This window comes from Anser anser, assembly GCF_964211835.1.
Source record: "Anser anser genome assembly, chromosome: 13".
Lineage (NCBI taxonomy): Eukaryota > Metazoa > Chordata > Aves > Anseriformes > Anatidae > Anser > Anser anser.
Window position 1 is genome coordinate 5,957,164 of NC_139734.1, and position 14,399 is coordinate 5,971,562.

Here is a 14,399-nt window from a genome sequence, read left to right on the forward strand (position 1 = left end):
TGCCTGCTATGGCAGAAATGTAGTAAAGAAAGAGGACAGCAAGCACGTTTAAACCACCTCTGCCTCTTGCAGCAGGGATGTATTCCTCTAGGATGCCTTTGAACCCTCAGTTTGTTTGAATCCAGGCCCAAGAAGGCGCGACTGGCTTCAGCAAGAACGCATGCTGAAGCAATTTGGTAACGCTATCCTCCTGCTAGGGAGCAGTGCTTGCTGCATGGGAATGTCATAATGTCATCTCGCCGTTTGTTTGCCTTCAAATAAGTTAAAACTCTTGAAGCCACCTCTGGAAAAACACTAACAGGCAGAATACAGGATAGAGACAAAGCAATAAAAAGCCAGTTCTGCAGCATTACAAGAACACGGGTCATTAAAAGAGGTAAGAGGGGGAGTTTTGTCTCCTGCCTACCCTGCCCATCCACGAACAGCTCTGTCCTGAAAGGAGCAGTTATGTAGCTCAGAGCCCAAGCACACGAGAGGGAAAGCTGGTGGAGACTAGGAATATCTTTTTATAGACCCAGAAGTGATTGGAAAAAAACAGACAAGCCTTCAAGCGCACAAACTCTCCTTTGGGTCTCTTCCCTACAAGCCAGAGCTCTGTTCTGAAATCATCTCGGATACAGTATGTGAAGTACAATAGAAGTCATTTGGAAACGAATGTTTCTACATTTCCCCCCAGACAGAACCCCCAGTGTTATCAGAAATAGCGCACAATTTCTCCCCACAATAGCTGAGTGGGAAATGAATATAATATCTTAGCTCTGGTATCTGGTTTGTGTTGAACTCTGATGGCTGGAAGATCTTATAGCCCCTAAATACAAGCCGCCTGTAGAAGAGATATTTCACCCAAACTCCTTCCCTTCCCCCAGCCCCTAATTCACACCCACCAGACAGGCTGTCAGGCTTTTCTTTCTATTGCAAGGTGTGCACACGAGGATGGCAGAGCAGATAATTATATCTGCTTAATGGTAGTCACTATTTTTCAAAGCTGTCTCCTTCAGGCACTTGTTAAAACGGTGGCTTTGTAAAGCAGTGAAGCAAAGGAGTACAAGTTAAACCACGACCAAAAAAAATTACTACTTTTTTTTTTCTTGAACTGTGGTCTTACACGGTACAAATTAACCAGAGCAAGCAGAAATGACCAAGTTCATTAAAACTTCTAAAAAATCCAGTTTACGAAGAGCTTAAAAGCAGTAGCACTTGTAGCCTTTCTGTCTAGTAGTTGTGGTTGGGCCAACGACTTGGCATGGAGCCCCCTGGTGCAGTACCACGAGCCTCGTAAGGACTCACAGAGGGCAGCCCTTACCCGGCTGGTCAGGACGGACCTTGCCGTGTCCCCCTGCAGTTCTGCCTTTGGCCCAGAGCAAAGTGAAGTTTAACCATCTGTCCTGCTTGCTCTCGAGGTGTTTGCTAGCAGATGATGGTTAAAGTGCGGTACTGTGACTGCTTTAAGCTCACAGATCCAGGCCAGCTGTAACCATCTACCAGCTGCACACCTGCTGCATACCGCTGCCACTCGGATGCCTGCAGCTGAGACCCTCGTGGCAATCCGTGCTTCAACGTGAGGAACTCTGGATACTCCCACTGCAAATATTGTCACTGTCCATTTCTGGGATATGTGGGTTTAAGCCAACGTGCATTTTACCTCAAAGATACACAATTTATCTCAAAATTATTGCATGTAATGAAAATAATCTGAAGTTTTGATTTAAAAAAAAATAAATATACTTCACTAGAAATGATTTTAATAAGCTGTTGACTTAAGCATTCCTGTGCAACATCTATTAAAGGGAAGGATGAAAATAGAGACATAAAAACAGGGGTTAATTACTGGGTATCTTTATGTCTAGTAGAAAAATAGTAAAGTTTAAATATTACACGTAGAACATACACATACTCTGCAAGCCTGTTTAAGAGCATATTTAAGTTTGTTTTAAATACCCACTGTCACTCACTCTTTTTAGCACTTTGCAAAAATAAACTCCACACTATCTAATTTTAACGGCAGCTTGTTCTAAACCTGAGGAGTCATTTCACCACTTCTGACAGAGCAGGGGAAATATTCTGAATACCTCCTTTTGCTTCCAAAAGCAAAGGTACCTAAGATCATTCCTTTCTCTATCACATTTAGCATGCCTTTATCTCTTCCTTCCCTCTAACTTGGATGCTAAAATCCAGTACGTATAGAACTCCCCAAGCTCCAGAGGAGGAGACAAGTACCTACATTTTACAGATGGCTGGTTTTGCCCAAACTGGCAATTCAGGCCAAGGATTTTAAAAAGAATGTGTACGTTCCAGTTCCAACGCAACATGTAAATCCAGCCATGGTGACATATGGCTTACAGGTCTCATTAAAACAGAAATAAAATATTCTTTTTATAAAGGATCTGGTGAATACAAGGCAGGGTAGCTCTGCTCAATAGGAAGTCAAAACGGAAGGGGAAAAAAAAGCTGAAAACTCACATTACAGGATGCAACAACTGAAATATGCACACCCCCCTCAGGCCTTGAGCCAGAGAGGCTGCCAAACCTTAACGTAAGAAACTCCACCCTCTTCTGCAGGACTAGTTTGGAAATTCCTGACAATTACAGGGACTAGCAACCCAGATGAGGCTGGCAGGAATAAAAGAAGTAATTGACAAATTGTTCATATATCTTGGTCACTGAATGTCAGAAACTCAGGCTGACATTTAGACTCGCTTCTGAACGGTGCCCTGAGCACCAAGCAGCTCGTATGGCTGTCTTTCGGAAAGTTACCAAACAGCTTGGGGATTTCTGAAGTTCCCACAACTTAATGCTAATGAGGCAACAAATGCTTCATAATCCTAAGCATTTCATTAAAAAGTGATTTGGGAAACATGCAAAAGTGACTCTTCACCCCTTCTTTTTTTTTTTCCCTTGTTCCCCCTCACCTCTAGGAAAAAGCAGAGTTAATTCCTGCTCCCTCACTGAGACGCTTCCATATTTATCTACAACAGGAAGGGTGGCACTTCCTGCACGCCCTGGGATTCAAGCAAAGGTTGGATGCAAATGACCAGAAACCTTCGTGCAATCTAGAGCAGGGCATTTCACTCTCTATCGGCATAGGTGTGTTTGGGTCATGCAAATCTGGCCACATTTACTTACCCATTTTCCTGTTCTACCTAAGCAGAAATACTTTGCAACAGCACTGAAAACAATTCTTCTAGTAAAATGAGAGGTCTTTCGAAAAGAAAACATACAATTATTATTGCCTCTGAAGGCTTCAACTTTGCACAGAAGCTTGTCCTAGCCAAGTGCTGTGCGTGCTGGCCCCGGCTGACCACAGCATCTTTATAAAGCCAGCTCCAAGCATGTGAATGACCCCAGGGAAGCCACCAGGATGTCCTGTGTACTTAAAGCTGGTCACACGTGAGACTTCTAGAATCATTAAGGCACTGAAAAATCTGAATGAGAGGCAAGGAGCTGCCATACATTACAGAATCAAAAGACAGAACAGTTTGAGAGAGAGCCAAACAGGAGATCTGATCGTGGTTCTGTTAAAGTTCCCCTATACCTAATGCTCCCTGTCCCCCAAAGCAGCCAAGGTGCAAGTCAGCCCTGCCAGGAAATGCTGCAGTCCTCGTGAAATCAATGGACTTGTCAGCTGTGTGCGGGGCTGAATGGGGACAGTGATACTTGAAAGTTCCTTTGAATCTGCTCTTCTTTCTTCATTGTTATAATTTGTATTGCAGGGAAGCTGGCTCCCCAGTGATGAACCACGGCCAGTGGATGCTTCAGATGGCGTCACCAGTGTTTGCAGTGACCATGAGGGTGCTCCAGGAGAAAGCACAGAGGAGCTACTGAAGCAAGTAAAAGCTCAGAGAAGAGCAGACTAAAATTAAGAAGGCATCTGCATCTGTACCTGGGAGAGAAAGAAGGCAGGCAAGATAAGACAGTAGGATGCTCACTTTGTATTTGACCATCCCTCCTCTGCTGGCACACCGGGATCCTAAGCAGAAAGAGGAGTAGAAGCTGACAAAGGGAGGGTTTATGACAAAGGGAAGGTTTAAAGAATGTCTCCAAAATGCAAGATGCAGGTGGGTGTAGGCACAGTGCTCAGCTGAGGGGGATGATGAGCACCAGTAGGCAGGAAGATGGCAGAACTGAAGGAGAGAACAAACCTGCCCTGGAGGAAGTCTGCTTGGCCATGAGATTTCCTCCAGGGGCTCTCTATGGAGGAAGAGTAGGAGTAAAGGAAGCAGGGTCTGGGAGTGGGAAATGGAGCCCTGGAGAGGAAAGGAGTAGGCGGGAGGAAAGAGGACGGCCACTATGACGCAGAAGGGCAGCAAGGTGAGAGCCATGTGCGAATGGCAGGGACAAGGCTACAAAAGAAACTGCTGTGAAAGCTGCCCAGCTAAGCAGCTCAAATTCATTATCCTCTCCTGGGAGGAAAGGGACAGAAAACAAGCAAGGTCATTGTCATGCCCAGCTTATTATGAAGGCCGGGCACACGCAGTGATCTGCACTGTGTACCACGATAACCTGGTGTGAGTGGAACACCTGGCAAGGGGACAAGCTGCATTCATTTGCTATTAGTTAAAAAGTCCATTCAGATCTGAATTTCTGCCAAGTTCAGGAAATTGCTAGGGCTGGGATTTCAGTTCCAGCCCACTTTTATCAGTTAAAACAAAAAGAAAATGAAACATGGCTGCCTAGACGAAAGCACTTGCAAGGAAATACAGATTTGTGGCTTATCTGTGCGCTGTTCAGTGGCTTAGCTAACCAACACAAAGCTAAGACGATATAAACAGCTTTGAAGCAAGCAGATTTCCTTGTAATTTGCACAAGACGAACTTATTCCCACAGTCGCTTTCGCTGGAATGCAAGCTACCCCAGTTTCTCCCTCCCAGCTGCCTTACCTCCTCCTCCAGTTTCACCACCTTGGCCTGAGCGTTGTTCAAGGCCTGGTCTCGGATCTCAATGTGTCTCCGCTGGTCTTCGTTGGTGGAGCGTGCAGCAGCCAGTTCTATTTCCAGTTTCTCCTTTTCCCGCTGCGTTTCCTTGTCTATCAAAATGAGGTGAGAGTTAGCAACGGACAGCACCCTTCTTTACCCAGCTTTTAGGAGTCCTTCCCTCCAGAGGTGGGGAAAAGATGGGGCACCTCATGCTAGGACTTCTCACAAGACAGAGAATGCAAATCTGTAGCTATAGGGAAAAAAAGCATGTGGCCTTCAAGGAAGAGAAGGATTTATAGCCCTGAAAAACAAGCACGGCACCTTCACGTAACAATATGCCACAGTGCTAAACGAGGAGGAATAGAAGGTGCATCACTCAGTACAGTTAGGTAATTTGCTCTGATTATACAGATTGTTAGCAAAGGTAGGCACCTCTTCACCTCTGAGCTTTCAGCACTGGAAAACAAACTGGGTGATTTTAATGTCCCAGGTTGGGGAAGGGAGGTAGCAAGCTTTTGTGCCTGAAAAACTTGTGCTCCTTTTCTTCACGCTGACCCTCCAAACAGGAAGGCTGTTCTGCCTGGGACAGCTGCCCTCCTGCTCAAAGTAACACCCATTTGTCCCACTTGGCTGACAGTTTCACCAAAGGACGGAGCAATAAAGTTCCTTGGTCTTCCTCTGCTGCCCTTAAAAACGACCCTCTGGGCCAGGACCTGGGCACCTGTATCTGTTCTGCAACTGCTCAAAGCAAACCTGCAGTTCAGGAAAGCTTTTTGCCCAGTGCAGAGCTCATGCCCAGTGCTTTAAAGTCTCTCCAAGCACAACTTCTGGTCCTTTCCTCCTGTTCTCTAGAAAGAGCCGGACCCAGTGGGAGCAGCTATGCTCTGTGTTCAAGGAACAGGTTAACTGCCTTTGTAAAAAAAAAAAAAAAAAAAAAAAAAAAAAGTAAACAGGATAAAATAACTGGGGACTGGAGAAATTATCACAGAAGGGCGTAAAGCAAAGCCACAACACAGAGCTGGTGTCCTCTGCATATGTTGTCATTCCCAGCTCGAGCCAACCAGCTACAATGATAACATTAACACACTCACTGCATATACATAACCACAGAATACTCCCTCAAGTGATCTACACCCAGCACTGATGACACCAGAGAAACTGCATTCCAGAAACTAATATCCCACGACAAAGGAATGAGGACAAGGAGTGGAAGGCTTGAAAAACAGGAACTAGATCCTGGGTGTTAGGACAGACTGCATATGGAGTACACAGGCCCGTTTGTGCAAGCATGTGCATAGCTATATTTACAGGACCACAATTATTCCCTTTCTTCTGCCAGCAGAGAGCCAAGAGCAAAGCTTTAGCAACGTGGAACAGCTAAAGATTCCCTTCTGCTAGGGAATCAGTGCAGCCCACACACAGGTTGCAGAAGAAACCCGTCCACCAACAGCACCTCTGAACTCTGCAGGGCAAACCCCTACTGCCACGAGCTAACCTTTGACAGAAGACACAGGGATAAAGGTTCGAGGCACCCCCAGCCTGTTCTTTTCCCCATCTCTCCTGTCCCAGCATTTCTCCTCCACCCAGGAAATGAGCTGCTGACAGCGTCAGCATGTTACAATGCATTGCAGGAGAAGATGGGCAGAGCTGATGCAGGGTGGCATTAAGCCAGAAGGTATCAATCAGCACCAGCAGGCTGTTTGTTAATGTCACTGCTTGCAGCAAGGCTTTTGGAGGTTCTGCTCCAGACTTTCCCCCAAACGAGTACCGCTGCACCGACAAGCGCCTGCAGCACCCCTGGAAACGCTGGGACTGCCAAAACACAGCTCTAAGGTTTCCACGTTCATCCAAAAGTAGGAATGGCACCTAAAGCTTCTGAGCTTTGGCCTCCCCACCTCCCTGGGCAGACCTACGGAACTCAAAAGCCAGACTAAACTCACAGACTGCCCACTGCCACCAGGCGAGCTGAATTCACACCCTGGCAGCCATCTGCTTGCAGTGTAAGCCACGAGGAATAAGCTGAAGGCAACACAAGAGAGGGATACCAGCATTTGTCAGAGCAGCAGCAGTACGTGTTACATCACAGAAAAATCTCTCTTTTGCAATTTTATTGCATTACCTTTTTATATAACAATTGGAGAAAAGCGAGCATTGTCAGAAGGGCGGAGCACGCTATGGGATGAGAGGAAAGTTGGCTCGCTGCTGTCAGCCTCAAGACATTTTAGCACAAAGGAAAAGCAGCATTTCACATCTGTCATTTTGGTTTGTCCTGTGATAAATCCACGGCTGCAGACAAAATTCATGGCCTTACACAGAACAGCATACTGCAGGCAGGATTAATCCCCCTTATTTGTGCTGGATAGTGCAGCAGCAGATTAAAGAGGAAAGAGATGCAAGACCTACAGTGTTGCAGTCCCACCGGCCCTAACTCATGCCAGGACTCTTGCCAGCCTGGAAAGGTTTAATTCCAAAGCTCTCAGGGAGCAAAACAGTTGCTCAAATTATCCTACACATTATGGAGCAAACACTAATTTTATAATGCAACTACACGCTCTGTTTGCTCCAAAATCCCTAGTAAACGCTGTCAGATGGACCATACATGCATACAAAAAGAATTACTGAATGTGTCCTCCTTCCTCCACTGCCAGTTTTGGACTGCCACTGCCCTGATTTCTGTCCCAGTAGAAAACTGACAGATCTGAACTACGCCACCCTGCTCATTTTTATCCTATCCAGGATGACCGGAGCGCTTCTCCTGACCCATAATGACTGCGTAACTCACTTTGTGCAAAGAGTTGAGAGATGGTTTTCCGATTGTCTTCAGAACCCTCAAATTCCTTCTCTGCAAGCTGCTTGTTGGCTGTCTCCATACGTTCTGCAGAATTGTTCAAGAAAAGAAATGCTGAAGAATCAAAAACTTTCAAGCATTAAACTCGCATCTGCACAGGACATGCAAGCTAGGGGAATGGATCTCCTATTTCTACACAGCCCAAAGTCAAAAGCCTACCAGCAGCTGTCACTCACTTTTGAAACGTTTCTAATTATGTCCTTGAGAAAATATTCTCAAGGAGACAGAACAGATTGGAGTTCCAAAGAAATTACTTTAAACAATTACAACAATTTATAAATTTATTTTTTTCTGTTTTTGTAAGCGTTAAGACTCCTCATAGACTTCAGTATAAGAAGCAGATACATTTCAGTCTTTGTGTCACAAGTTTTATTAAGAATGGTTTCAGAAACCTCTCCACATAAACTTATTTTTCCCACCCAAATAAATCTCACCATGCAATTAAAAGATTCCCTTATAATCCTCCACTAAATCTTAATAGCTAGAAGATTAAATCACTCTTGTCTAATGACCTGACTTCAGGGAAAAACATACAATTCCAGGGATAGCTTAAATGTTCTGCTGCTGCAGGCTACTAGAAATTTATATCAGTCTATAAAAATAAAAATGAAATGTTTTTGCTGTGTTTTATTATGAATAAGATTACTTAATGCAGGCCTTTGTGTGCTGTCCTTCTCGACAGCACTGGGCACTGCACGGCCTTACTTCTTGGATGCAAAACAGCTTCTGGGAACACAGTACGAGACTAAGGGCAGAGAAAGCATATGACTCGCAGGACAATCAGACAGCTTTCATAAAAAATTAAACTTACATTTTAAAAGACTGATTATACACTTTTACACATCCAGCATTGCAGATGGTTTTTGCCTTTCAAACTAATGCCTAAACTTTGACCCACGTTAAGGTCAAATACTATTCGACACCGTTCTCCCTCGCCAGCCATCGTACTCCCGCAGCCTCCTAGCAAGAAGCAGACACTAACAACATCTCACTCTGCAAGAGAAAGGGGGATCCAAAAAACCAGATGCCTGCACTGATAAGGAATGACAAGACCTTCAGGATGAACAGACAGCCTGCAGTTTGTATGTCAGTGCAGAGGGGTCACTGGACAGGAAATAAAGTGAACATGCCTGGTGTGGGATTAGGCAGTCAGCAAAAGGTCTCTCCATTTGTATAAACTGAACAAATTGTACAAATTGCATCTAGGATATAAGACAAGAAAATTCCAGGCTTGCATCTGGTTTATGGTATTTGGCTTATCACATGTTTCTCCTCAATGAGAAACAGGCTGGGAATGAGAGACAACAGCACGCTTCTAAACATGGCTTTTCCACGCTCCCAGCAAGCACTTAAAATCCCAGACTACTGAATATACTGAATATATCCCAATTGTCACAACACACACTCCTGCAGCACCACGCTGGACTGGTGAGTAAGCACAGCAGTAAAAAGATCACATTGAAGAAAAGAAGTTTTGTTTCATTCACCTCTCAGATCCCTGTTGAAATCATGAAGCCGACGAATTTCTCCTTCCAGCTTGTTTCTCATGGCCTTTTCCAGGGCATCCCGCTTCGAGGATGACTTCTCCAGGTTTTTGTATGCCTCTGAAACTTGTTGAATTTCTGTTTCCAGCTGCGGTGAAAGTGAAAACAAGCACTTACTATTTTATCACTAACAATTCTTTTCACTTAGCCTCAGAAAGGAGATTACTTTCTCTTGTTTTCTTTGTTGAGATAAAATCCACCTATATATCAAATAAAATGTCAGAATCTCATTTTCTGAGGGATCTTTTTACATTAGGAACGAGAACTGCTGAAACAAAGATCTGGGCTCTCCTTCTAGACTCCAGCGCTATTTCTCCAATTCGATCAGAGCACAGAGAGTGAACTGAAGGAGGCAAATGCCACCTGTTCCTTACTAAACTGGGCACTACTTTGGTCAAGTTGGGCAAAAAACAATGAGATAAGCAGCTAATGTGATACTGTGTTGGGTCAGTAAAATTAAATAAGAAAGGTGAACAAAACTATGCTAAAAAATGCAAGTGTCAGCCCCTGCACTGCTGCTGAACCCTGTAGCTATGTCACTGTTATGGTCCAAAATTCACAAAACCTCCTGATGTTCTTTGCTTGCACTCCCACAATTTGGTTGTATTTTTAAATATTCAATTTACTTCAGTGGGGGGAACATTTGTAGTAAAAGATTTTTTCTCCTTCCTGCTAGCCTTCAGTGCAAAGCTTCTTGGTTTGAGCTTAGGCAAGCAGCTGATCACCCAGGCAGGAGGAGATTCACTTCTGACTCTCCTTGCCAGGCAGGGTTTTGCACTGCTGCGGAAGCGTGGATGCACGTAATGGCAAACCCCATCGGTAAACGATCAACTGAGGGACAGAGGGGAGTTCATTTTTATCCTTCTTTCATTATCAGGAAGCTGTCAAACATTTCTCTGAAGCATTTCCTGGCCAGGAACCTTCCAAAAAAAATACAACACAATGAACATATGTCCCTGGAAAGAGGTAACGTAGGAAATAAATCAGCGTGGGAAGCCACACTGGTCATCTGAACTCCAGTGTTTTAATCAGCCACACATTCTTCTGTCCCGGGAGACTGCTCAGTGCAAAGAGCACTGGAAGGCCCACGAAGTCCTGAACTGCAAGCAGCGTGAGCCTTTTCATAGCTGCACGGCAAAGCAAGGCTGACCTGCTGCACAACTTTAAGCCATTGGTCATCAAGAAGTTATTTCTATGAGGCTGTAGTGAAAATATCTGCACACATGCCTATTACTGACGGCTCTCACTGGATTTTTTTTTTATTTTTTTAAATGTGTGGGAGAAGGGCTTTATCATCACTCGTTCGTTTTTTTCTCTTTTTATAAAGCCAAAGGTGGCAAACAGCTTGATCCAAAAGAGGACAGTAAGTTTTCATGGAAGTTGTGTGGTATCAAGGGAGGTCTTCTTACGTGACTTCAGTGACAAAATTGTTAGTCTCAGTCCTGCAGTCCGAATGTCTCTAACGCAGCCATAGCAGCAGTACTTGCTTGCACTCTGTCCTGCCAGCCAGTTTGGCAGCCATGCCCCCTGTTGCCTACTTGAGTGACCATGGCCTCATGCTGATTCAGATGAGCCCTGCCCACGGTCTCTAAACTCTTTCAAACTGATGGGAAAAGGAAGCCTGCTGCTATCCTGGAAACAGGAACACTGGCTTTAATCAAGCAAGCCAAACAGCCAGCCTTTTTGAGACAGCTGATGAGGACGCTCTTTTAAGCATGGTCAATTAGCTGTTAGAATTAAACCGAAGGATTTGATTCTATCTTCTGATGAAGTTAAGCTGCTGCCCCCAAAGGGACAGGATACAACTAATCAATCTGCATAAAAAAAGACTCTAAAGTAGACAAATCAAACCCTTAAGCAAGCAATGTAACAACTGCAGATGAGATCACTCAATTATGGATGACACCAGACACAGGAGAGTGCCTGAAATTGGAGAACACCCACCTTCTGCAACCGGGCCACCTTCTCGTAACACCCATCTAGCTCCTGTCGTAGAGACCTGTTCTCTTCTGACAGGATTTCCACCATTTGCTGGGCCCTGGAAACTATGGAAAAAGGATCTACTTGCATCTGTTGGTACGGGGAAGGTATCTGCTGAGCCCTGGACATTACGGAATAGGAATCGCCTTGCTGCTGCGGGCCCAGAAAAGGCTGGCATAGTCGGTACAGATCTCCCTGATGCACTTGGTTTGACAAGAAGGGCTGCTGGGTCCGTGGCAGGAGGCCAGGATCTCCCTGGCTCGGAGTCAGGGGCTGCTGGTGCTGGGAAGGGGACAGCCTGGATGGCGGTGGAGACTGGAGCAGGGTCAAAGATCCCAAGGACGTCAAGGACGACGTCGGACTGTGGTGGTGAGGTGGTCTCTGTTGTAGCTGCAGCTGCACGTCGGGGTTCTGCCTGGAAAACAAAGAGAAGAGGCTCTGTCAAAGTCATGCAGAAGGCGATGCGTCAACCAACCAACACGGCAGGAGATGATGCGTGTAGCTCCTAGCCACAGCTATTCCTACACAAAAAACTCATGTTTATTTTTTTAACATTTGTTTAAAAAATGTTTTAAAATCAAAGAGTTACCAGAAAATAAATACTAAGTACATGACGGTCATCCTCATGAGTCTACTTTGTATAGAAACACCAAGAGAAACTACATCAATAACCACTGACCAAAATTATTTTTTACATTTTTTTTCACACTTTGTGGATAAAACAGCTCGACTGAGGACTGCTGGGAATGAGTTCTTTTGTTCCACGCTGAAACGTGCAATCTCTCGTGGAGAAAACAATGAATCTTCTGCAATTAGGATACAAAGTTAAAGGAATCAGCTAAGCTCTCTGTTACTACGCCAGCACCACTGGTACAAGTTCTCCTAACTATCAACTGACAGGCTGCAGCCTGGTCAAACGAGCGAGTTACAGGACGTGAAAGCCAGCCCAAGAGTCAGGAGCAGCCTCCCGACTCAGAACCTCCCGTAGCCCCGTGATGTGGATGTGTTCACTGCTCCTAACAATAACCTCTGCAGGATATCGAACCCGGATCGAGCCATCTGCAACGCGCTTGTACCTACTCACAGAACCAACCCCAAGCTACCCTGGCTCACGTTTCCCAAGCTCTGGAGATCCCCAGCTTAAACTCTGCTGTGCTAGCCAAGGAGCAGACTTTTCTTAGAAGACTGCGTGGATTTATCGTACTTGGATGACCTCAGGAGGCAGGCTTTGCTTCCTCCTCCAAAGACATTCAACCTCCAACAGCCCCACGGTCGTCTGCATTCCCAGGAGGGACCCTACAGGATCGCTGTGCTGTGATCTGGGGGTGCTGGGTGTACAAAAGAGCCCCCGGCACAGCTCTGCCACCACACCAGGAGGGTTAGCAGCATGTCAGATCGATAACAGCGAGCGTGGAGCTGAACTGGGAGCCGAAGGGTTACACAAAGGGCTCCTGGGCCGATGTGCAAACACTCGGCATTGTCCTTCCTGTGCTGTGCAGAACGAACGCATCAACTCCTCAGAGCCGTCCAAAGAGGAAACGCCTGCACTACTCACATCTGGCTGCCAGCGCCTGCAGGAGGCTGTAGGTTCCCAGGCCGGCGCAGGGTTCACTATTTCAGCGCTGTGCATCCCATGTCTCATCTTCCCTGCTTTCCAGCAGGGAAGGTGCATGGAAACCTCCCAGCTGACGCTCGGGTTCCTCAATGGGGAAACAAATCTAGCCTTTCTCACTCAGGGTAAAAACAGCTAATTACTACGGTCCCTGTCAGCAGCAGCATTTCAGGAGCTGTATTTCCACAGGAACGACTGTATGCAATGTGGGGATCCCGAGGGTCATGCAGAAGAGAGACGTGCAATTAATTTCCTCAGGAACGTTCAGCTTAGCAGCCTGGTTCTTCCTTCAGAAGTAGAGGTCAGCTCTACTTATCACTGCACTTAGCTCCTTACTTTTATTTGCCATTTCTCACAGTGAAGGCAAAAGCACCACAGCACATGCTCAGCATCACCTAGGGGCTGGAAACTACCTGAAATAAACCTTCTCAGCTCACCCAGGGTACACGCAAAGTTGAAACTCTGCATCTTAAGAACCCCCCCAGCTCCTCAAGCTTTTTCTTTACACGATGTCATGCTCCTCTGCTGGATGTTGTAATCAATTAAGGAACAAGTCTGCTGTGACAATTAATTTCCGATGACCTGCAGAGGTTAGACCAAAATAGTTACGCTGCCAGTCTGCCTCCTAGCTGAAAAAAACATCACCCCAAACCTTCCCGATCCCGAACTCGCAAAATACCCCCTCCGAGTCTGAAAACAACCTGAAGCAGTGATTCAGGGAGAACCAACTCCACTGATGAGCCGTGTGCTAATATTATAAGCCTCACAAGGCCTATTTGGGTGCCAACGTTAACAACTCGAGCTATTTGACTCAAGGCATCCCATTATTATCAGAGACCCACGGGCAGAACCTTGCCGTTTCCCCAGGACTCGAGCCCCAGTGAAAAGAATGCAAAAATGGGCGAAGAAAGCAACAGATGCCCGATATTAACATTTTTTAAACCTCATTGTAAAGAAGCACTCTAGGAAATCATGGCCGAGTATTTCTAACCAAGATCCATTTCCAAGATTCCCAGCATTTTGGCATGCACATCCAAAGCCTCGCACATCTTGAAAATACACCAGTTTGGGGGGTTCAGGCTACAACACGAGGCTGGGAGCCTCTCCTTCTGCTGCGCTGCAGCTTCCCAAGCGTCACAAATGCTTTTGCATTCCCCGCGACGCAAGATCATCCAACTGGGGATCGTGTTTTGCTGGAAAATAAATGTAATAGAAAGTAAAATAACAAAAATATAATAAAAATAATATACAGGTATTTCCTAGTAACCTCGGTGCCATCTAAACCTTTTAAGATCCTGTATGCAAACTTCCACGTGCACGTTCAAAGAACTTTTCAGCATCCCCACTACTTTCAGTTTTGTCTCCCAAAATACCTACATGTATTTTGTGGGCTCACATGAGCTGGCTCTGAGATCCCTCAGATTAACATGAGAATCGTGGAGTTTATTTCTCTGGTAACACAATTTGGGACCCAGAGGTTTTAGAAAGGTAGAGAAACCCAA

General features: G+C 45.6%; 1 protein-coding gene across 4 annotated transcripts in view; it reads right to left on the reverse strand.

Annotated features, from left to right (window-relative positions):
* AMOT (angiomotin) overlaps positions 1-14,399 on the reverse strand; it is a 62,002-nt gene that overhangs the window by 17,240 nt on the left and 30,363 nt on the right. For all 4 annotated transcript variants that reach the window (XM_083797055.1, XM_083797054.1, XM_083797057.1 and 1 more), the window contains exons 4-7: positions 11,250-11,700; positions 9,249-9,393; positions 7,696-7,788; positions 4,878-5,023 (exon numbers count right to left, since the gene is read on the reverse strand). In XM_083797055.1, coding sequence (XP_083653181.1) covers positions 4,878-5,023; positions 7,696-7,788; positions 9,249-9,393; positions 11,250-11,700 — 835 coding nt within the window. The remainder of the gene's footprint in view (positions 1-4,877; positions 5,024-7,695; positions 7,789-9,248; positions 9,394-11,249; positions 11,701-14,399) is intronic.